Source organism: Zootoca vivipara, chromosome 12 (genome assembly GCF_963506605.1).
Source record: "Zootoca vivipara chromosome 12, rZooViv1.1, whole genome shotgun sequence".
Classification (NCBI taxonomy): Eukaryota; Metazoa; Chordata; class Lepidosauria; order Squamata; family Lacertidae; genus Zootoca; species Zootoca vivipara.
In genome coordinates, this window is record NC_083287.1 from 31,215,202 (window position 1) to 31,239,850 (window position 24,649).

The 24,649-nt window shown below is 44.4% G+C and overlaps 1 protein-coding gene across 2 annotated transcripts in view; it reads right to left on the minus strand.

Moving 5' to 3' along the window:
• The window catches only part of DYNC1I1 (dynein cytoplasmic 1 intermediate chain 1), a 238,502-nt gene that overhangs the window by 34,308 nt on the left and 179,545 nt on the right, over positions 1 to 24,649 (minus strand). For both annotated transcript variants that reach the window (XM_035129401.2, XM_035129399.2), the window contains 3 exons: positions 24,299 to 24,432; positions 23,418 to 23,562; positions 230 to 370 (listed from right to left, as the gene is read on the minus strand). In XM_035129401.2, coding sequence (XP_034985292.2) covers positions 230 to 370; positions 23,418 to 23,562; positions 24,299 to 24,432 — 420 coding nt within the window. The remainder of the gene's footprint in view (positions 1 to 229; positions 371 to 23,417; positions 23,563 to 24,298; positions 24,433 to 24,649) is intronic.

Below are 24,649 nucleotides of genomic sequence, written 5' to 3' on the forward strand. Positions count from 1 at the left end.
GCGGCACCCAGAAAAGGACCCTTGGAAACTGATGAAATGAGCAAGCATGGAATTTGGGGAGGAAGCCTGTTTCTAACAAAGGCGGTTTCTTCTCCTTCCCTCCCACTTTGAAAAGAAGGGGCAAGATGATGAAATAATAATAATAATAATAATAATAATAATAATAATAATAATAATAATAGGCAACCCAGGTGTCAGCTCCCAGGCCCCGATCCTTCTCCCTCCTCACCTCTGTGTCATTATTCAGGTTCCAGAGATCCAAGCGGCCCATCCCATCCACGCAGGCAAAGAGCGCGGGATGCGCGGGTGACCACATGACATCGTAGACATAGTCGGCATTGTCTTCAAAGGAGTAGAGCGGCTTGTTGTGCTGGAAGGGAGAGAGAGAGAGAAGCAGAGGGGAAGCATGAAGACTTCGTGGCGCTACTGCTGCCTCGGGCTGTCTGGCGAGTCTAATTAAAAACTTTGCACATTCAACCAAGTGTCATAAAACTTCCCGCAGATGAAAGGTCCCGGGACGGAGAAGGTGGGGCTGCTGCTGCTGCTGCGCTCTAATGGGGGGGGGGGCGACCATTGTCCAGTGGGTAGGATTGCAAAGTGGGGGTGTTCGTGTAGATGCGGGGGGGGGACGGGACGTGCGTGGGAGGAGGCGGGTGGTGGAAGGGAGAGTTTGGATTTCGGCGAGGAGAGAAAAGGGATTGCGCAAGACATTCCACGCGCAGGTAAAAGGGAGCTCGCAGCAGCCCATTCAAGCTTCCCCAGGGGAGGGAGGGAGATGCTGCCTGTTGCTCGCGCCAAGGCATCGCCTTCGTAAGCTGCCCCGATAAGGGATCAGGAGATTCCCGGGGAGAAATGGCAAGGGAAGACGAAGACTGCCACCTAGCGGCTGCCGTGAGGGTGCAGCAGGCGCGAGTCACAGAGGCGCTTCGGCGGCGGGAGCGGAATAACCCAAGAATGCAGGACGACGGGAGGTGGGGTGGGGGAAGGCCTGCGGAGATTTCCTTATTCCCGTCTGCACTGCGCTCATTTTGGCGCACTGTGCTTTTAACTGAGGCATGATCTGCTGCTGTTCTCTAACTTTCTGTTTAGAAATTGTTTATTGCTTTATTTTAAAACCTGCATTTTCAAGAAGGTTGAGCGTTCTTGTTTTTACCCTGAAGAGCAAACCAGAAGTCTATTAAATGATATATAATACGCACAATATATTTTGAAAAGTTGCTCACTCGCTATGCATTTTTAAAATATGTCGTAACCATATTTTGCATGGTTACCGAGCGAATGAAACAGGTTTTCACCGACGTTTGGATACAACTAGATGCCATTTTGAATCAGGATGGTGGACTGAACATTTCAGAATGGCACTGATTTTAACCAAATTGTGCATGGAGGTTCTTGAGATTAAGCAGCAGGTTTTTGCCTAGGTTTTAACTACTGATTGCAAAATACTGTATGTTTGTTTATTTGTTTGTTTGTTTTTTGTTTGTTTCTAAGCATTCCTAGGGAATACTGGGTTCAAGGCTGCTTTATTAGATAAGGCTGTTATATTAAATAAAAGGTTAGAGAGGTGCCTTAGTCCAAAGTGCAAAGGTTACTTCCATGTCTGCACTTAGGGCTAAATGTTTAGGAGCTGATGCAACAGGCCAGTGTTGTTGTTGTTGTTGTTTCAGTTTTCTATTCAAATTTAGGGAGCTCATGGTAACAGTGGCCCTTTCGTGGAACTAAGCAAAAAACTGCCCCTTGAAATGTTACAGATACAACTTCCACATCTGCATATTGTATTTATTTAGGCAATTAGTATACCACTCCATATTTCAAAGGAACTTCTGAGTGGTTTACAACATCCTAAAAATATCACAAACAAATACCAAAACAAAAATCCACGTTTTAAAGCAGCACAAAACAATTCCACAGGGCATAATGGTTTGTTTGTTTGTTTGTTTGTTTTAAAAAAGGAAGCATGAACGTAACAACTTACATATGAGGACCATAATAATTACAACTAGCAGATCCAAAATACAGAAATGGAACAGGGGCAACCAGTCCCCCTCACCAGTGTATTTATAGGTAGCAGTGGGGCTTTCACTTCTGCTGCTATCTCTTCAACTTAAGCTCACACCAAAAAGCACGGCAGAACTGACTGCACATGCCCCTGCCCTGGGGCTCCCTGCTGTCACTGGGGTGCACCCACAAGCACTCCTGCCCCCTGGGAAAAGGTAGTGTTTAAGCAGCTCCCACGGTCAGTTCCCACATGACAATTTTCATATGCACTCATATGAGGCACTTTTTAAAAAAAAACAATAAAAGATGGCTGCTGTTCTGATCAGGGAGGAAGGGCTGTAATTCACTAACAGAGCATCTGATTTGCATGCAGAAGGTCCCATACATATTCAACCAGGTATGGCTGGGAGAGAGCACTGCCTGAAACCCCAGAAAGCAGCTGCTGGTTCTTGTGGATAATACCGAACCACATGGACAGCTTCCTATGTTCCTGAAGGCTTCTCAACAAGGGGCACCAGGATATTTCCTTCTGCAAGCATCCCTTGGCAAGCCAATCACTCATCTTCTTCCTGATAATGTATCTCAGGATGGGAGAAAAATACTATACGAGTACAGCCACGGCTTCTCTGCCAAACACTCACATCTTTTCACTACGCATTAGAATTTAGCTATCGGGCGGCATGCCCTGGTGCTACATTTCCCTGCTAAACTGCATTCTCTGGCTCATCAAGATACTTCTGCTCTTTTCTTTTTCTCTCCCCAGGGCTTCTCTTCACTTTTTTCTTGAGGACAAGGTGATCTGTAGTTTCTGGATATTCTGAAAGCCAGTTCTCCCCCCCCCTCCCCCGTGTTTAAGACTTGAGTTTGAAGCAAGGAGGTGGCAAGGTTCAGAGAGCACAGCTGTGCTAAGGGAGCGTGGTACTGTTGCTTGACTTTTAAGTGCCTACGCGTCATTTCATTTCACAACAGACTGGAAGTTCGAAGCAAGTTTTTTTTTTTTTTAAGTACACCAGGTTTGTAACATGTAATTGGGTGTCATGAATTATTCATCGCATTCTGGCTCGTCTTAAGTCTGATTTCTGAATAATGGCTTTGCTAATCCCAGATCAATTAGTGTGAAATGAAATTTAAATGATAATGAAAACCCCAGAGATAAAAGAAAATTAAATATTCTCATCGCTTGTGACAGAAATCTAAACAATGGGATTTCTACATGTGTGCCTATGTATGTGTACAGTATTTGTATATACAGTAACACAATTTGCATGTACTGTATACAGACAAACACAGTACACACACACACACACACACACACCTCTCTCTCTCTCTCTCTCACGCATGTACACCCCAGTCTATATCACCCCCTGTGGGGTTTAATATCTCTTTACAAGAAAAACATGATAAAGATCATACAAAGATAATTGCTTTTTTAAAAAACCAATTGACTGCAACTTTAGTTTGCAAAGTGCAGCCAATCTTCCAGTCGCTCTTGACTGCGTGAGGTATCCATATGAGTTATACAGGAAGATTCATAGCTCTGTAGTAGAACATCTGCTGGGCATGCAGAAGGTGCAAGTTCAACCCCTGGCATCTCAATGTAAGGTGAGTAAGGGAGGGACATGACTGAGCTGAGGTGTGGAGAAAATGGATATAGAACACTAGAACTCAGGGCATAGCTGCCAACCCTCCCTTTTTGTGCGGGAAACTCCCTTATTCCAAGCCACAGCTGTCAACTTTCCCTTGTTTTGCTGGAAATTCCCTTATTCCAGCGCCATTCCCGCTGCTATCCTGGACTGTTAGATATACCGTAGACTGTCCCCAGGACAGGTGAGGCTGCTGATCCCTTATTTTCAAATCTGAAAGTGGACAGGTGAGGCTCCTGATCCCTTATTTTCAAATCCGAAAGTTGACAGCTATGACTCAAGGACATTCTGTGAAGCTGAACATTGAAAGATTCAGGACAGACAAAAAAAAGGGAACTTCTTCATAAGACATAGTTGAGCTTGGCATTTGCTCTCAACAAGATGTAATGATGGCCACTCAGTTGGATGGCTTTAAAAGTAGATTAGACTGATTTGCACAGAAGGTCAGTGGCTACTAGGCACAACGTTTATGTCCTAAACCCAGTACGCCTCTGAATATGAGTTGCTGGGAGTTACGATTGAAGTAAGGGCTGTCGCACTCAGACACTCAGATCCCCCTTGCAGGCTTCCCATAGATGTTTGGCCAGCCATTGAGAGAAGAGAATGCCGGATTATGATGAGCCTTTGGCTTGATCCAGCGGGGCTCTTGTTACGTATGTCATATGAAGTACATAAAGGATGAGCTTTGAGTCCATGAGGAATGCCTTCTGAAGGGATCAAAATTTCCCTTTGAAGATTCATTGTGTGTGTGTGGTTCTAAAAGGAAAAAGTGAGCATTTCCCTCAGGCATCCATACATGAGCACAAAACATCTCAGGAGAAGTAGCATTTAAGAGGAGTTGGTTTTAACTAGGGATGGGGGAACTTTGGCCCTCCAGATGTTGATGGACTGCAGCTCCCATCCTCCCTCCCTGACCATTGTTTATGGTGGCCGCATCTGCTGAGAGAAGGAGTCCAACATTATCTGGAGGTCCACTAACCTTGGTAAAAACCAATACTGATCACTGATCTACAGCATGCAAGTACTGCATATGTGCACAGAGATTCACAAAACTGGCCTTAGACCCAGTAAAGGTTTGGCAAAGTCACAAATACATGCTGCATGCTAATCATGTCTAGGTTTCCACCCGATTGCGGCACCCACCTCCTTTCCATCATAAAGAATAGCTTGGGTATATAGAAATATGACAATAAGTATAACTGTATCTAGGGCTAAAGTCCTAGCTGGTTCCCCAGCGTAGCTGCATGAAGGATCTTCCTTAATCCAGGAGGCGCCACACGTTAAGAACCTCGCTGCTTAGAGGAAGGCATGTGGACATGTTTACAGGTTTTAACTAGCATTTAGCTGCTTAAAAGCTACAATGAAATCTATCAGCTTTGCTTGTTTCATAAAAGAGGTATTTCACACTCTTGGAACGGCGGAAGCGGGCTCTCTGTGAAGGTGCATCTCGCGACAGTGTCTCCAACTCATAAAAAGCCATCTGATCAGAGATCCTTCACCCAGCGGAGAGCCACCCAGCAGAGATAAAATCTGAACCCAGTCAGGAAAAGAGCCTTTACACTTGCTACCATTTTAAAACTACTTTACATTGGAATTGTTCCCACCCCAGGGATAGTTCTGTGAGGCAACTGAGATCTCTTAACAAACAACTGTTCGCATCCAGAACAAACAGCCCCCAGAGTATTTTGAAAGAATCCATGGAAATTAACCAGTTTTCACCTGGTTCAAATCTGCAGTTGCACATGGCACTTAAGAATATCTAGCCTACACATTTGCATCCATTTTAGACCAGTTTCAGAACCCTGGCTTTCCGCAAAGAATTCTTTGGTAGTTTGGTGAGGATGTTGAGATTCTCTGACAGAGATCACTTCTCTGCCCACCTGCCCCGGACTATATTCCCCCCGGGTTCTTGAGGAAATGGAACATCTTTCATACCACATTAAATCTGTGGTCTAGATGTGACCTTAAACTTGACAACAGCACTGTGTGTTGAGGGCCAGGCTGCAGCTTTCAGGCAGCAGGAAGGGAACACCTGCCTGTTAAGATGCAGACACAAGGAATGGTGCTGGAGGTGGATCCCAGTCTTCAAGGCACGCTCTTCAGAGTTGCTTCTCTGGGCTTAATTTAAGGTAAAGAAATGTGGCTGCTCTCTCTGCAATGGCTGTCACCAGCCTGGTGCCCTCCAGATGTTGTGGGCGACAACTTTCAACCTGGGACTGAGAGGTGTTGTAGTCCAAAACATCTGGTTGATGAAGGCTGCTCTACAATATCCAAAGAGCGTATCATGTTTTGGTTTACGCAAAAAGCAAATGTAGCAATGTTGGCCTGCAAGACAAAAATCCACAAACTCTTAGAAATACCTTTATTAGGCCACTTTGTTGTTCCAATAAATAACAAATCCCATATTCGTTATTGGGAGAGACATAGCAGGAATACACGTCGGATCAAAAAGCTTTGTTCATAGTTATAACAGAGTTCGCTTTCCTATTCTATAGCGGTTTCACTATTATATAGCACATGTTGAAAGTTATGTCTGGGAAAAATCCAGTTACGGCTGGAGAACCGTATGTCATTTTTATGATCATCCTGTACTGTTTTTAATAGTATTTTATCTCTTTTGTAAATCTTGTTGTACACCAGACTGGGATTTTGTAATGAGGGGCAGTCTATATGTATTTTTAACTCAATGAATAATTTATAAAAATTCAATTTATTTATTTATTTTGAAAAAGTCATACCCTTATTGTTCTAGCTATGGCTTTTAAAATGTATTTATTAACTAGAACAATAATTCACATGCACTGCTATATACCAAGATCTTATGATTTTGTATTTATAGCTGGGGAAATAAATAAATAATAAAAAGTAATTCTTTTTTTAAAAAAACTTAATTAGGCCAAGTAAAATGTAACAAAAGCATGAGCAAGTTTTCAAGTTATCCAGAACTCTTCATCAGGCAAAGCTGGAGGAATGGAGGAAGAAAGAAAACAGCTGGCCTGGGTGGGTCCAGGGAATGATGCTTCACTGGAGAAGGGGATGTACCATCTAGCTGAAGTAGGTGATGCTGCTCCCACTCCTTAGGAGGGCATCCCAGAACCCAGAAGTGCTAAAGAACTATCAGTCAGTGGCAAGTATACATTTGGGGGGCATGGTGCTTAAGAAGCTGGTGGCAGTCCAGCTTCAGGCTTGGAGGAGACCCTCTCCAGTGTTAAGATCAGCAGAAGGGTCCCTCTTAAGGGACTTAAGGTGGCATTCAGCTAAGTTTTACTGTACTCTGATCTAATGAAACCTAAGGGCCTAACTTAACCATGTCCATTCATCTCCATGCACTCTGAGTTAGCTGAATACTACCTCTACTCTCTCGGAGGTATGTGTGGGATCACAGCTTTAGTTTGTACTCTTATGTACCAGGCTATCTCACCAAACATAGGCAGGTCACATCCACACCATACTCTTAAACCGCTTTAACAGTCATGGCTTCATCCAAAGAATTCTGGGAACAGTAGTTTGTTAATGGTGCTGAGAGTAGGGGGCCCTCCCCCCACAGAGCTACAATTCCCAGCATCCAAAGCAAACTGCAGTTCCCAGGATCTGGGGGGGGGGGATGCCATGACTTTTAAAGTGGTGTAGGTGTCTTTTAAATACATGGTGTTGGTGTGGCCCAGGAACATTTCTTCTCTCTCTCTCTCTCTCTCTCTCTCTCTCTCTCTCTCTCTCTCTCTCTCTCTCTCTCTCCTCACCATTTATTCACTTGGGAAGCACCCATCCATAGGTAACTCAAAAGCTTGCTCACTATATTGTGACATTTTCATTGGCTCTACTGTTGCTTTTGGATCTGCCTCCTGGACAACAACAGAAACAGACTAACATGCTTATTTGCCATTTTTGAAGATGATGTACACCTTCCTTTTCAACATGTGCTCTCCTCAAAAGAGAACCCCACGATCTCCATTCCATATGAAGTGTTACTTTGTGTTTTGGTTCATTCCTCTCCTTGGTGGGCTTGAACTCAAGACGGGGTCACAATTTGCAAAGTAAGATCGCCGAGTTTCTAAATCGCTTCTCCTGCTGCAGTGCTGCTGTGAAGTCCCGGCTGCTTTGCTTAATTGATTTCTATGCCAAGGATTTTAAAAACGTGCCACGCTTTTGCATGAGCATGTGGAAGCTATTACAAGAGGAGAATAAAAAGGCGGCAAGAGGGAAGGGTTCCTAGAGCAGACTAAGTCTGGAGATAACATGATGATTAGGCTTTGTGGTTTCTTTTAAAGTCAGGGCATCAGAGCTGAGTTCATAGGAAGGAACCAATGAAAAAGAACTTGGGTCACTGGTGCAGGAGATTTACTGTGCAATCCTAGGCATGTTTACTCAGATGTAAGTGTCAGTGTCTGGGCAGCTGCTAGGTACATAAAAAGACGTGGCACACTGACACAATGTTCTAATTTGCATAAAATCTGTATGTGCTTAGTTGTTTGTATATATGCACATTCAGGCCATGTTTCAGTGATGAAAAAACCTAACTAGGGTAGCAGGACTTACTCCAAACTATGAGTGCCAACAGTCTTTTCTGGGTCTAGTGCACAGTCTGTTAGGAAGAACTGCTTTATATGTGCACAATAGAAATAAAACAAGTCTTACACAACATCTAACCCCCCCATACATTTCCCCTTATCCACCCCATTCAACAATTGTATGTACTTGCAAGTTCTCCAGCACCAATCAGTACCATCCACACATGATAAGCATAACACCACAGATCAACACAATCTGTGCTGCAACTGGAAAGCAGATTCTATGTGCAGAGCAGATAACATAAGAAAGTTAAGTCACAACTATGTTGTGCATTTCATCATCAAGAAATGAAGCATGTCTTCAAGGAGTCCCAAGCAGTGGTTTCTCCTTGTGCCCATTTCAGCCTTCTCACAACAACACTATGATCACAGTGCTTACGGGGAATAGTAGTAGTACTATATAAAGAAGTCTTAAGGGGGGAAACCAAAGTAGGCAAAATTGGCTGGAGAGATGTTTTTCTCCCTTTCTCATAACGCTAAAGCCTGGAGTCATCCAATGATGATGTTTCTGCCAAAACATGTAGTTATGCCCATCAACCTGGATGGTTTTAAAAGTGTCTATTAGCCATGGTCCCATCACCTCCTGGCAAATAGAAGGGGAAGAAATGGAGGCAGTGAGAGATTTTACTTTCCTGGGTTCCATGATCACTGCAAATGGTGACAGCAGTCATGAAATTAAAAGACGCCTGCTTCGTGGGAGAAAAGCAATGACAAACCTAGACAGCATCTTAAAAAGCAGAGACCACCACCTTGCCGACAAATGTCCGTATAGTTAAAGCTATGGTTTTCCCAGTAGTGATGTATGGAAGTGAGAGCTGGACCATAAAGAAGGCTGATCGCCGAAGAATTGATGCTTTTGAATTATGGTGCTGGAGGAGACTCTTGAGAGTCCCATGGACTGCTAGAAGATTAAACCTATCCATTCTGAAGGAAATCAGCCCTGAGCGCTCACTGGAAGGACAGATCCTGAAGCTGAGGCTCCAATACTTTGGCCACCTCATGAGAAGAGAAAAGACCCTGATGTTGGGAAATATGGAGGGCCACAAGGAGGGGACGGCAGAGGACGAGATGGTTGGACAGTGTTCTCGAAGCTACCAACATGAGTCTGACCAAACTGCGGGAGGCAGTGGAAGACAGGAGTGCCAGACATGCTCTGGTCCATGGGGTCACAAAGAGTCGGACATGACTAAACAACAACAACAACATTAGCCATGATGACTGTGTACTACCTCCAGTCCAGTATGCCTCTAATACTAGTTCTTTGCTTTAATATGCAACCTTCTTAGAGCCAGGACTCACCTTTAAGCTCCATCTATTACACAGAAGCTACTTTTAGTTATTTACTGTATCCAATCTCTCTTCCCCTTTAGTTCCTTCCTTCCTTTTTTAAAACCACAGCAAGAGCAAAAAGAAAATGGCAGTGGTAATGTTAGCATGATCCACCTTAAGTCAGAGCATGACGCAGTCATGGGACCCAGCCTAGAGGAACAATGGAAGAAGGTAGGAAGATGCCTTATGCTGAATCAGATTGTTGACCTGTCTATGCTAATTATCAGTGGGTCTCCAGGGTTGCAGACAGGGGTCTCTCAAATCCATCCCTAGGGTGCCAAAGATTGAACCTGGGACCTTCTGCAAGCAAAGCAAATGGCCCACTAACCGTTCCCATCAGTTGGAATCATAGAGTCAAAATGGAAAGAACAGAATCATGGAGCTGGAAGGGACCACAAGAGTAATCTAGTCCAACCCCCTGCAATGCAGGAATCTTTTGCCCAGTGTGGGACTTGAACCCACAACCCTAAGATTAAGAGTCTCAAGCTCTACTGACTGAGCTATCCAAACACCAATGCAGTATACAAGTGGTAAATATACACATTTAATGTACATCTGACAAACATGCAGAGTGCTTAAGAAGAGAAGGTTCAGTATAGTGGATAAAGTATTGGGCTTGAACGAGAGAGCCCTGGGTTCAAATTTCCATTTAGCTGTGAAGGTCACTGCCTGACCTGGGGGTCAGTCACTCTTTTTCAGCCTGCCTCCCAGGATGTTGCGAGGGCAAAATGGCAATAGAATAAAATGGATCCCATTCTGAATTCCTTAAGGAAGGTAGGCATAGGAATGTGATAAGTGATAAATGGCTTAAACCTCACCTATGAAAATGCTTAACACCAAGAGAGATGGGGGGGGGGACACAGTGAATTCCTCAAGCCAGACACCACCTGACTCTGGAAAGCGTCAGTCTGTCAGGCAGCAGTTTTTTGAAGATGCGTTAGGGGTATTTTGGGAGGGGGGAGGGCTTGATGCTGACAGGTAAACTGGTTATTGAGTTAATCTCCTTAGCGGTTTTATAAAATCTGTTGAGTTGTGACTCACATGAGCCGGTGCTGCAATTCTTAAAGTGCATTAACTCTTGTCTCTCCTTTTGCTTCCTTGATAACGGAATACCCCTGCAGCTAAGGATGTAAGGAGAGCCCAATGGATGAGGCCAACAAGGTGGCTAAGAATGCCTCAGTTCTAGAAGAAGAAAAGCCTTGGCTCAGGACTGCCTAGAGCCCGCAGGCTTTGCTCTTTTTTCAATGACTGGAAGAAAACACTCTGCACATGTTCAGAATCTTCAAACCCCAAGTTGATGCATCCATCATGATGCATACATACAATAAGAGTCAGTACAAAAAGCTGGAGTGCAAGACCACCTAGACATGGCTCCAAAGAACTTCGACATTGTGGCACAGCACTGTGTGATGTCTGTACACTAGTAAGCAGACAAGGCATTAAAATAAATATGGGGCATGAGCAGTCCTGATGTTTATTTGTGTATTAGGAGAAACAGCACCAGAAGGGGGCCCAGCCCCATGTCAAAAATAGAGCCAAGGAAACACTATTGCTTCTCAGCAAGCTCTTTTCAATAACCATTTGGTAACTACCATGCTTTCGAGTGGAAAGTTTACTATGGCTCAATAGAATACACTAGTTTCCTCAGACAGCCAAGATTAGTGTTTGTGACTGTTAAAACTAGAAGGCCTGTGGAGATTTCATGGGTCATCAGTCATATAGACTCAAAAGTGATTTATTATCCAAGACATCCCTGCATATGTAAGATCCCCAGTACATTTCCTCACTCTGACATAACAGAATATTTAACATTTGGTGACAGCCAGGGGGAAATAGGTTGTTTCAAAGGTTTGGTGAGAGTATGTTACTGGCGGGCTCTGATCTATGTCCCCTCAGGGACTATAGGCAAAGCTGATTCCAGTCTGAAGGGAAGCCCTGCTTGCAGCTGAGAATGGTTGGTGGTGGTCCCGTTGTTTGCAGAGGATCCCAAATGTTGGGGCTTGTAGTTAAGCACGAACCTTGTGTTTGATGTATCAATTAATCAGTTTGTGGAGCGCTGCAGAATATGGAGGTTTCTCTGCAAAACACTGTAAAATAACGGCAAACCTTTGGTACAGGTTTGGAGAAGAGTCCAAATTATGGGGTTCATAGTCAATTTGCCTGTTGAGGGTCAGAATTCTAATGCCTAGACAGGAGGGGAAGCTCACAGATGATGATTTTGAAGGTGTGAATAAACTAGAGACCAAGCATAACTGCTACTAGCCTCATTGTTAAGTTTTGCTTACTTTTGGTAAGTCTCCAAAAGAGGGGTGGGCAATCCTTTTCCCTGTCAAGTCATGTATTCCTTCAGAGGTAATCTGCCAGTGGGGGGGCCCCCGCAAAGGGGAAGAACCCAAGCCAGCTGTGGGCAAGACCAACGCCCAAAGCAGACAATACTACCCTTTTCTTTTCCCCCACCCCTACCCCACCCCACCCTACCCCACCCCACCCCACGCGGGTGGCGTTGAGGGTTAAACCACTGAGCCTAGGGCTTGCCAATCAGAAGGTTGGCGGTTCGAATCCCCGCGACAGGGTGAGCTCCCATTGCTCGGTCCCAGCTCCTGCCAACCTAGCAGTTCGAAAGCACGTCAAAGTGCAAGTAGATAAATAGGTACCGCTCCGGCGGGAAGGTAAACGGCGTTTCCGTGTGCTGCTCTGGTTCGCCAGAAACGGCTTAGTCATGCTGGCCACATGACCCAGAAGCTGTACGCTGCTCCCTTGGCCAATAAAGCGAGATGAGCGCTGCAACACCAGAGTCGGTCACGACTGGACCTCATGGTCAGGGGTCCCTTTACCCCCACGCCCAGCTGCACTGTCTTCCTAAACAGGGCTTTTTCCAGCTGGAACTCGCTGGAACTGAGTTCTGGCACCTTTCAGGTAGGAGCCATTTCCATTATTCCAAAAGGGTGAGTTCTGGCACCTCTTTTTCTAGAAAAATAGCACTGCTTTTTACTATCTCCTTCTTTCTCCCTCTTGCTTCCTACAGAGGGAGAAAGAGACCTTGCCAGAGTTGTCTAGACTGATCCGTCGCAGTCAGCTTTGGAAATTATGCCAAGGGCTACATCCCCACACCTTCTCAAAAGGTTTTTATCTTGGGCCTGAAATTGGTTTCTTGTGAGAAACACCACATATGAACCAAGCCACACTTTTAGGTCTTCTGTGTGAAAAAGCAAGACAAAGGCTGGGGAACCTGGGCCCACAAGCATTAGCTTATGACAGGGCCGTCTTAACTCTATTCAGCACCGTGACTCAGAGATCCCTCCGGCGCCTCCGGCGCCCCCTTGCCAGCTGGAAAGCCGGAGCCACGCACTGCCCTGGGGACGCATGTGTGTGTGCGCGCTTCGTTTTAGCAACTGTGCCCTGTGCACCTCTTAGGCGCCGCTCCCCTCCCCCACCGCCGCCATGCCGTGCCTTCTGCTTCTCACCCTCCACAAGCAGGACTGGCAACAGCGACGCCGGACTCACGCTCTGCCAGGCAGGGCCAGGCGCAGCGGGTTGCTGGAGGGGGTGGCCTGACAGGCGGGGGCGCTGCCAGCTGTCATTCGTCTCCGCCTCATTGGCCAAAGTGGCTGCCGTCCGGGGAGCCCTGGCTGCTGTGTCGATGGGAGGCTCGCGGCCGGCTTCCCCGCAATGGCGCCCGTAGCCCAAGAAGAGGCGGGCGAGGGCGGCGCTGCTGGTGGGGCTTGCTGGCGGCTCCTTCAGCAGGGAGCCACAGTGGAGGAGCCAGGCTCAGGAGCCGCTGGAGCTCTTTCTGGAGCGCACGTGGGCGGTGAGGGGCACTTGCTCCGTGCAGCTCCCCTACTTGCTCGGGCGCCCCTGAGAGGTGGCACCCTGGCACAACACGGCAGTAGCCCCAACAGGAAAGGCGGGTCTACTCCTCCTCCATCCCAACCCCGGCGGCAGCGCCCTCTGGTGGCCAGGCACCCTGGCGCATTGCGCCACCCAGCCCAGGCCTAGAGACGGCTCTGGCTTATGATCGGGAATTGTGAGAGCTATAAGTCCAGCAACATCAGGAAGGCCAAAGGTTATTCAGCCATGCACTAGACTGACGGTGACACACAGAGCTATGTCTTCTTGGTGGTAGAACCCTGATTATGGAGTTTGCTTCCTAGAGAGGCTTTGTTGGAATCCCTTTGGAGAATGGAGAAAACAACTTGATCGAGAAAAGCATACAGAGCTGGCTAATCTCTCTCTTTTAATGGTGCTGTGATCCTGTTATTTATATATGAAGAATATGCTCATTTTGACCGTCATTTGCACATTGTTATATTTTGCTTGTCCGTGATATAACCTGACTCAGGTTCTTCAAATTGGAGAAAGGGGAATATATACAAACTGAGCAAGGAACAAATAAACTGAAAACCTGCAGCATCAGCAAAACAACAAAAAAACAAAAAAAACCACCCCTGCTTAAAATCAAGCCTGTTACCTGATGTGTCAGATCAACATCACCAACCGTAGGGTAGCACAGAGACTGGAGAGGCATTATGCCAACACTGCAGGCAGATGAGCTGCTGCAAGCCTCCAGAATCTGTCTGCAGCCCTCCAGCCACCGTCTGCAGGAGAGCCCATTAACTTCAAAGGGACTTCTGTAGAATAAGTGGTTTCACAATTACAACTGAAGGCTAAATCTTCTGCTTGATTCCCAGCTTTCTTTGTCTAAAGCAGCATTTCCACAAATGTGTATCAGCAGCAAACCTGGCGACTATGGCTTATCAGAACTGAGTAAACCTACTTATATTTCACTCACACACTAATTCTGTGTTGAATTTTCATGAGCTTTTCTCGCTACCTAAGTCACCATTTGGAAGTAGAGATGGATGAATCTGTCAATGTCGTTTTTTCACCACTTCTTGAGTTCAGGTTGTCACATTTCCAGATAAGTTTGCAGATATATATATATATATAGTCTGCACAAAATTGGCAGCCTTTATTGTGCATTTCTTCTAACATACCAATTTCTGGAAGCAATTTTGTCTAGTGTACATAATTTCGCAAGCAATTCCCCACAATAGCATTCATTTTTGTGTTACTGTCATTAAGATATACATTTTTATGCACACCTTTTTTTTTGTAAATTTTTAAAATTAGTTTTCCAATATACCCCCAATAGCCAAATTATAACAATAACAATCATTTCCCAAATTATACAATTATCAGAATGCCAATCAACTTCCAACTAATACATTTCACTGCGTTCCATAATCTTAATTAATATCAGTTATATTTCAGTTATAATAATCATCCCTTAGTCAACAGCTATATAATTAATGATTTCCATTTCTGATGTTATAATACTTTGACATCTTTCCGCAGGGCATTTGACATCTTTCTGCAGGGCCTGCAAGACGGAGCTGTTCCGCCTGGCCTTTGGGTTGGACTCAGTCTGACCCCTATGTCCCCCCCCCCTTATGGTTTTGATTTATGGGCTACTTTAAAACAAGGCTGCATTTTAAATTTTTAAATTTTAAACTGTATCTTAATTCATATTGTAATTAATTGTTTTTCTTTCTTTTACGCTTTATTGTAATTTTATTGGTGTCAGCCGCCCTGAGCCCGGTCTTGACTGGGGAGGGCGGGGTATAAATAAAAATTTATTATTATTATTATTATTTATTTGCACTGTTAGGACTGATTAGTTGCAGCAAAGCATGTATAAAAGGGCTCTCTGAGCAAAGAAAAACCACACAAATGGATGGCATCAGCCCTCACTGCAATTCTTTCAGTAGACATTCAGATGGGGAGAGGCCATAGCTCAGTGAAGCACTTGCTTTGAATGCAGAAGGCCTCCAATTCAATCCATGGCATCCAAACTTAAGGTCCAAGATCTGCATACACATCCTTAGCAAACTAAGCATGATCGGCTTGAAGCAAAGGACTGTTGATCCATTTGCTTCAGCACCTAACTCTTCTCCACCCCTCACCCCCATGAATAGCTTCAAGACTCTTCCCAAGGAGCACATGGAATCAATGAGGAGGACAGATGGTGAATGCTCTAGCCAAAAATGTTCACAAAACATCTCCGCCATGTTGGCTTCATAAGGTGGTACAGTCGAGAACTTCTGTAGCTGGCCTTGCACTTGATTTATTTCTTTCCTTGCAATGGAGACGGGGGTGTTTTGACCAGGGCCATATTGATTGAAGAGACAATCAAGGCCATGGACCAGGACCTGTGAGTTTCATGATATATATATTTTTTCCAGTTAAAGGGACCCGTGCCAGTAGCCCGACCTGTGATTTTCATAATGCTGTGCTGGTTTTGAGGATATTGTCACAGTAGAAGAAATAAAGTTTATTAAGTGGTTCCCGGCAATTTTTGAGAGGTCCGCAAAACCTCAGAGTTGAGAGCCACTGATAGTTCATCCTACATGAACAGATCTGCAATTTTCATACGAGAAACTGCTCATGAAGTCTTTAAAAAGAAGTGGGGGGGGGGGAGAACCGTGTGGTTACAGTGGAATAGATAAGCAAAGTCAAGAGAAACATTGTGGAAAAACTCAGTGCCGGCTTTTGATCACCTGACTTCACTTTGGTTTTGCTCCTTCAAATTACCTAGAGAAAGACCATAATCTTCTCCTCATACAGCTGGATGGGAGCCAGACCTCTGGCTCCAGAGGTAAAGGGCAAAAAGTAAAAATCCTGTCTGAACAAGCAGCTCCACCCATTCCTCTGAGTCAGTTTGGCTTTCTGACAACAAAATTGAGCTCTGAAGAAAATTCATTCATTGCTTTGCTTCTGGACAAAACTCAAAATGCTGAGCTCGTACAACAGGCAGGCAGATCCCCAAGTAAACCAGAATGCTGCTTACTGACGGATCTACAGCTAGACTATGTAGTTCACTGTAATGACTAGGACACTTTTAATTTTTCATCTGTAGGACACAACATTCTGAGTTTGGGAAACTCTACATTAGAGATTTGCTGCCAGTTGGTGCGGAGAGAATGCAGAACTAGATGGATCAATGGTCTGACTCAGTATAATCTGCTCCCTATATCCCAGAAAAGACTGATAAATCTTTCCCCCCTCAATGCATTCCCTGTGAGCTCAAAGCAGTGAAGCGGCCATCTAGGCTGCACATCCTAGGTTAAAACCCACATTGGCTCCCGTGGGCTGGAACAGACCAGGTAGGACCACAAGTCTGAACTGCAAGGACTTTGAAACAGTGAAACTACTAAATTAGATAAGTACAGAAATGTCCTTTTTGCTACTGCAATTTGAAATGGAATAAAACATATAAGGGGACCGGGAAAGGAATGTTGCAGTGGCTGGGCTTTTAGGGTAGATTCATTTGAGATCCACAAGAAAGCCTTGTTCATCCCCTAGTTCTGCTGTAATGTTCACTCAGCAAGGGGGAATAAGTTTGTTTCCTAAATTGGATATAACTTAAAAACCAGATCATGCCACCCACGTTCATACCAGTAGTCTCCCTGAGGTCTGGCCATGTGGTTTCTCTAGCCAAGGCAGAAGAAAATTCTTTATGCCACTTTTGTCTTACATCCTTACTTCATGTGGCTGATATAGTGTTTGCAAATACGATGCTATAAACTGCTTCCTGCTCTGAAGACAGTGAAGTTTAATGGGACTGGAGTGCAGAGGGAGGGAACTCGTTTATCCACGTTTGTTAATTTACATTTAGAGGTTTTTTTCCTTGCTAACTGAAAGGGTATTTATTTATGCTACAATATATGCCATGCCTTTCTATTAAGGACACGGTTGAAGGTCTGGTCAAGCAAAACAAGAACTTCGGTTTTATAGCGATAGAAAAATATTTATCACAACAACAATATTGTTAAAGGTTTAAGGGGGGCTGGGGTCAGTTTGGATGATATTCACTGGTCCCTTCCAGGCCTGTGATCCTTGATCCAGGAAGGTTTTAGAATCTAGTAGAAGAGGCCACTGAACTAAGTCAGACAGGTTGCCTTAGCTAGTCAACTGGACTGCATTGGCTGGATGTCATGCCATCCTAGGATGGAGAACAGGGGGCTGGGGGGGGGGCTGGGTGTGAGAGAGAGTTTTGGCTGATGTTGGAAGCTGAAGACACAGAAGCTTGTCTTGCTCTATACTGTACCCAGAGCATGGCTTGGGGCTTTTCTGGAAACCTAATGGGGAGGCAATAAATTTTGGAGTCTTAATGTGGTGAGCACCTCCATCCTATGGTCAGGTTGTATAAACAGAACCACATAACCTAAGGATACCACATTGACCTTCATTCCAAAGAAAATGAACCCAGGATAAGCACAGGCACCCCTATTGTCTCTTGGTACTCAGAGATGGGGCAACTTACAATAACATATGATATGATACTACAGTATACTATACTATACTATACTATACTATACTATACTATACTATACTATACTATACTATACTATACTATACTATACTAATACAGTGGTACCTCGGTTTATGAACACAATTGGTTCCGGAAGTCTGTTCATAAACTGAAGCGTTCATAAACTGAAGCGAACTTTCCCATTGAAAGTAATGGAAAGTGGATTAATCCGTTCCAGATGGTCCGCGGAGTAACCGTTCATAAATGGAAGCGAACTTTTCCATTGAAAGTAATGGAAAGTGGATTAATCCGTTCCAGACGGGTCCGCGAAGTACTTAAACTGAAGCGTTCATAAACTGAAACATGGGTGTAATTGGTTTCGGAAGTCTGTTCATAAACTGAAGCATTCATAAACTGAAGCGAACTTTCCCATTAAAAGTAATGGAAAGTGAATTAATCCGTTCCAGATGGGTCCGCGGCGTTCATAAACTGAAAATTCATAAACCGAGGTGTTCATAAACCGAGGTTCCACTGTACAATCATTAATTCAGCAGGGCCACACTTCTAAAATTATTTTTTAAACTCACTTAACACGGTTACATTTCAAAGAGCATTGCATGGTTACATCTGCACCTCTGCTACATGGCCAGTATTGTTTTATGGTACAATACAGAAAGAAACTGACCCAGGACTCGAACACACCAGAACAAAAATATGACCCCATCCTAGAGTTGTCCCAGACCTTTTCCACTTTAAATGCATTCCCTCACCAAATTTGGACTTTCCAAGAATTAAAAACACAGTTCATTTAGGGGCAAGGTCTGAGATATCAACAGGGAGGTAATTATGTGGCTGCCCTAGCATAAATGGGGAGACAGGCTGGTGTAAATCCACACTCTGCTCCTGTATGGACAAACCCTTAGTGTAAACCAGGCATCCCCAAACTTCAGCCCTCCAGATGTTTTGGACTACAATTCCCATCATCCCTGACCATTGGTCCTCTTAGCTAGCGATCATGGGAGTTGTAGGCCAAAACATCTGGAGGGCCGCAGTTTGGGGGTGCCTGGTGTAAAACTACTTAATGCTGCCAAAATGGGCCCATTAGACATTCTGTAAAGGGGCATGGAGAGTGGGGGCATATTTATGAATGACCAGCGCAGGGCAGCTAAGCTTTCATGGGAGAGGAAAATCTCTGGCAATCTCCACCAGATGGAACTTCCAATTGCTTGGCAAGATGATCCTGAGCTGTTTCAGGATAATCACCATATATATGTCAAGTGACATATAAATTTCAGGGAAAGGTCGTGGTTCAGTGGCAGAGCAATTGCCTTGCATGCAGAAGGTCCCAGGATAAATCCAAGTAGGGCTGGGAGAGATCCCTGCCTGAGAGCTGCTGCCAGCCAGTGTTGACAATGCGAAGCTAAATAAGCCAATGACCTGACTCAGTACAAGGCAGCTTCCAATGATCCTATGGACCACACAACAGACAGACTTGAGAAATGGGGTGGTGGTGGTGGTGAGACAGATTAAGAGGAATGGCACACGAAAAGGACAGAAGAACGTAGCACAGTGCTCTCGCTACAGGAGTGCAAGAGGATCAAGATGGTGCAAGGGGGAAGCAGAGGAATTTGGCTGGAGGGGAAAGAAAAAGATTAAAGGCACAGCTTCCTGCCAAAGCCATTTTACCTGACCATGTAGGAGAAACCACACAGAAAAGAGTCTGTGCCTTCCCTCTTCTCACCAGAAAGTTTAAAGAAATTGCAGAAACAATAACACAGGAGGGTGGGGGTTGGGTCATACACAAAGTATGCTATGCATTAAATAGAGAGGAAAGTTATGGCAATCCATAGCAAAGGAGGGAATGAGAATAAAAATGTGAAATCATTGGACTATTATATGCTTCTGGGTGAGCTGACACCATCCAAGTCCCAAACCAGACATGACATTACATGATTCTTTGCATTTAATGTGCAAGGTTTTTTTTTTAAAAAAAAGGCAAATTGCATGTGTGCATGTGATAATTATGAGGATCATAGCAGGCGTGGATAGGTCCTCCCTTGCTGCAGTCCTGAGGAAAATCCCTCTTCTGAAGCTGATCCTTTAGGCAGCAAAGCCGCATTGGTGCCATTGCAAAGATGCCTTTAACATAAGCTGCAGTTTGGTTCTAATCTGCTTCTTTTCCCTGCAGTCATTTAGTACAATATTAATTGTTCTCCCTTGATTTGCTCTCCTTTAGGCCCCTCTCTTTTGAGAGGGCCTCTTCATTTCACTTAATATTTGCTTCTTGTTCTCCATCCTTACTCTCTGCTGGCCTTTTTAGAAAGTGCAAAAATGTTTCTCGTTACTCGTTTTCAGTGAAAATGTCAGTCAAAAAAAATATTCCTGAGAAGTAAGAAACTGAGGCCAACATAACAATCCATATAAGTGTATACTTTTGGTACAATTACATATATGGAGTTATTTGGGGGTGGGGTGCGTGCCTATAACAGAGTGACATGGCTGCATTTGAACAGAATACTAACTCCTCATTTGTCTGAACCATGCTGACAACAAACCACAAGTTGTCAAGAGATAAGCTGTTGAATCAGGCCAGGGGCAAACAAACCACGACTTATTTCCCCATAGCTTGGTTTGCTTTCCAGCTGCTTTTGCTTTGTGCCTCTGTAGCTTGGTGACTAATAATAATAATAATAATAATAATAATAATAATAATAATATATGGGTTTCCTCAGCCACTCTGGGCGGCTTCCAACAGGAGATTAAAAATGAGCAAGAAATGGCCAAACAAACCATGATCAAGCAAGGCTACTCAGCTCAGACAAAATAATGCCAAACCATAGTTAAAACAAACCATAATTTAAATAAGCCAACAACAAACCATGGCTCAACAACATGGTTTGCTGCCAGAAAACAAGCAATGATTAGTCTGCTGGGCAGGGTTTGGACATTCAAGCACATGCTGGTTAATAGCTGTAGATTGGTATGAACCAGGACAATTGGGAACAAAGGACTAACTTTTTTTTTTTACATGGGTAAAGTATTTTATGGGCAGTCCCCAAAGAAAAATTTCCAGGACATCTCTAACATGAATACTCTCCTATACAACCATACATGTTTTAAAGTTAATGGCTCAAAAGTAGCAGGAAAAGTTGCACCTGGAATCCTGTTCAGTCCTGTATAGTCTATTCTCAGAAGCCAACACTTTCTTTTTGAAGCCATAGCTAAGATTATTTAAGGCAGAATAATGGGGTGTTTTGATTTTAAAAAAATCTAAGAGACTCAAGCCTGCTTTTCTTCATGTGGTATTATATAATTCTCCATGTGCATGATAACATGATAAGGAGCATGGCCATTGCTGCACATTAAAATTTGTTAATAATCCTCAGTATAGCTTAATGAGCAGGTGGCCTTTAGAAAACAATTTACATGTTCAAAGCAGTAATACCTAAATAGATACAAGATCCAACAGATTCATCCCACCAGGATATCTCTTGACTTTTCGGCATCCTGGTTCTACTTTCATGGTGTGCTGTGATCTCATGCCTCATTAACATCAATATAAGAATGGGGTCCTAGCAGAAAATTATTGGATTCCTCACATATAAAGTTCCTAGAGGCCCTTGAAAGAAGGCAGTTTAAATCAGGTTTGGCTGAGTGGTTTAACAATCAATTTGTCCTCCCAGGGAACTCTGGGAATTGTAGTTCTGCGAAAGGAGTAGCGGTCTCCTAGCAACTCCCACTGCCCTTAACAAACTCCCATTCCCATGATACTTTGGGAGAAGCCATGGCTATTAGAAAAGTATAGTAGTGCTTTAAATGCTTTGTGTAGATGTGGGCAAGAATGCTGTAAGAGGCAGGGAGATAATCTGACCGCAGCAACTTATGAACCCCCCACACCTTCCAGATATACCAAGTCACATGGAAACCACTTCCCCATAATGGTCGTGAGGCTGACTAGGACCATTTTTACCTAGTATTACACCAAGCAAAACATCCGACAATTAGCTGCATATTTTCCCACAGAGATACACTCAAGACTCCTTAGATGTGGGGTGGGCAACAGGCAACCATCACAACATTTGCTGCAGGCCTTCCCCTTGCTGGGAAAATTAGCTACAGCCTGCCGCAGCCTCTTTGTTTCACTCAATATTTGCTTGTGTGTTTCAATCTCATTTTTCAGACTGGGGTTAACTGGAATACATGGGTCCATGTGTAAAAAAGGTACACAGGAACAAATCCACTGTTCCCCAGAGAGCAGCAGCTTAAGTCAGAACCTATGTAAAGTTCCTCAGGCCAGCTTCAAGCAGTCTCCACCAGGCAGTTTCACACACCTTCACATATTTGCACACACACACACACACACACACACACACACAATCAATGGCCTTTCCCCTGCTCTATCATCAATATTAGCAGGTACAGCAAAGTATGGTGTTTTGGTGTATATATATGCCCTTCTCGAAGCTGAGAACATGAGTTTGACCAAACTGCAGGAGGCAGTGGAAGACAGGAGTGCCTGGCGTGCTCTGGTCCATGGGGTCACGAAGAGTCGGACACGACTAAACGACTAAACAACTAAACAACAACAACAACATATGCCCTTCATGCAAATCCCACGGCAGCAAAAAGCAGAGCTTAAGAAACACATTAAAACAAGGTAATTCAAAGCATATCAAAACAAATAAACAGTAGCCTCTCAAGGATTGGGAATTTGCAACCCATCAAAAAAAAAACCACAAAAAAAAACCTGAGTGCATTTTCAGTAGGCACCAAAAACTCAACAGAGTTCACTCTAAGCTTTTCACAGCTATAATAAGCAAAGGCCAATGGGGGGGGGGTGCAGCGGGCACTGAATCAAGCAGAGTTTAGATCTGAAGCAATTCTTGACTCTGCTCCATTTTCATTCAAATTTGTGTAGACATGCGGTTAAAATCTGAATTCAAATCCTGGCTTCAGTGAGTGACCTTAGGCATTTCTCAGCCTCTCTTCACAGCACGATGGATGATGCCAAGACCATCTGGTTGATGTCACACTGGGCCATTTGGATCCTTTATCATCTGCTAGCCTTAATTATTGCATATGATGGGGAGATACTATGCTCATCCTTGTATAGGGCTGATTCTTGAGAACTATGAGCCATCTAAGGAGCCATTTCCTTTTATATCGGGGATTGTTAGCACGTTGGCGACCTGGGGGCTGCATTCACGCTTGGCCAACTCTTCAGAGGGATGAATGCTAGTAGCGGGCATGGCCAAAAGTGAGTATGGCCACCCTACACCCCACATGCACATTCTCACAGGCATGCACACAAAACACACAAATATTGGACACACACAGGACACACATGGGTGCAAGACACATATACAGGTACACACACACATAGCCCCTGCTCCACGTACATCAGTTGAGAATGGGAGCCGTTGCCCTCTCCCCATACATCTGATGTGCAGGAAGTGAGTGGTTTCCATCTCTGTCTAGGCCAGAGCCCCAAAGAGGATGAAATCCACCCCAGCCACTCATCAGTTAAGGTTGAAGACCCAAACCACCTCCGCCAACCCTATCTTTTACCTTTGTGGTCCACAGCTTGACGGTCCAGTCAAATGATGATGTCACAAATAGATGGGAGAAGTCAATTGGACCCACTGCCATGTGGCAGTTGATTCCTGTCACAGGACCTTGGTGGCCTTCAAAGATTTCACCAATGCCCGCTTTACTGTGTAAGGAGAGAGGTGTACACTTAGAAAACACCCAACACCAGAAAATGCCGCAAATCTTGAGGATCTATCTGTATTCCTTCCCCACCCGATCTCCCTGGACTCCCAGTTCATTTCCGAGCACAATTTAAAGTGTTGGCGCTGACCTTTAAAGCCCTAAATGGCCTCGGTCCAGTATACCTGAAGGAGCGTCTCCACCCCCATCGTTCTGCCTGGACACTGAGGTCCAGCACTGAGGGGCCTTCTGGCGGTTTCCTTGTTGCGAGAAACCAAGTTGCAGGGAACTAGACAGAGGGCCTTCTCAGTAGTGGTGCCCGCCCTGTGGAACGCCCTCCCATCAGATGTCAAAGAGAACAACAACTACTAGACTTTTAGAAGACATCTGAAGGAAGCCCTGTTTAGGGAGGCTTTTAATGTTTAATAGATTACTGTATTTTATTTTTCTGTTGGAAGCCGCCCAGAGTGGCTGGGGAAACCCAGCCAAATGGGCGGGGTATAAATAATAAATTATTATTATTATTATTATTATTATTATTAGCACTTCAGGTATGGGGTTTTGATTTGGGAAACAAAGCTAGTAGAAGGCTAGATGGTAGAATCACTGCTCCTATGAAATTCACAATGACCACTTCCCTCATCATGTCTGTTTTGGCCCTTATTGTAACCTAGGCAACTTAGAGATATCCACTATGAGCTAAATGCATTTAGTAAAAAAAAACACACACACACAGATACCTTCCATGACGACAAGCTGTGTAAACAGTGCCCTCTTCACTTCCAACTACAAAGTTATTGACGTCTCCAGTTGGGAAAGCCATTCCAGTAACCGCCACTGGCTTGGATTTATTGTACACCAGCTCCATGCTCTCCTAGCAAAATAGAATATCCCCCAATATATATTACAGAAATAAGGTACTATTTTCTTAATAATTTTTCATCAACTACAGAGAGCTGATCATTGTGGACCACCTGAAGGAAGTTCATGGACCGCTGGTGGTGCACAGGCCACAGCTTGGGAATCACTATTCTAGATTTTGAATGGGCCAATGGCTCTTTGCTCCCAGTCTTCTCCAGCCAGATGGGCTA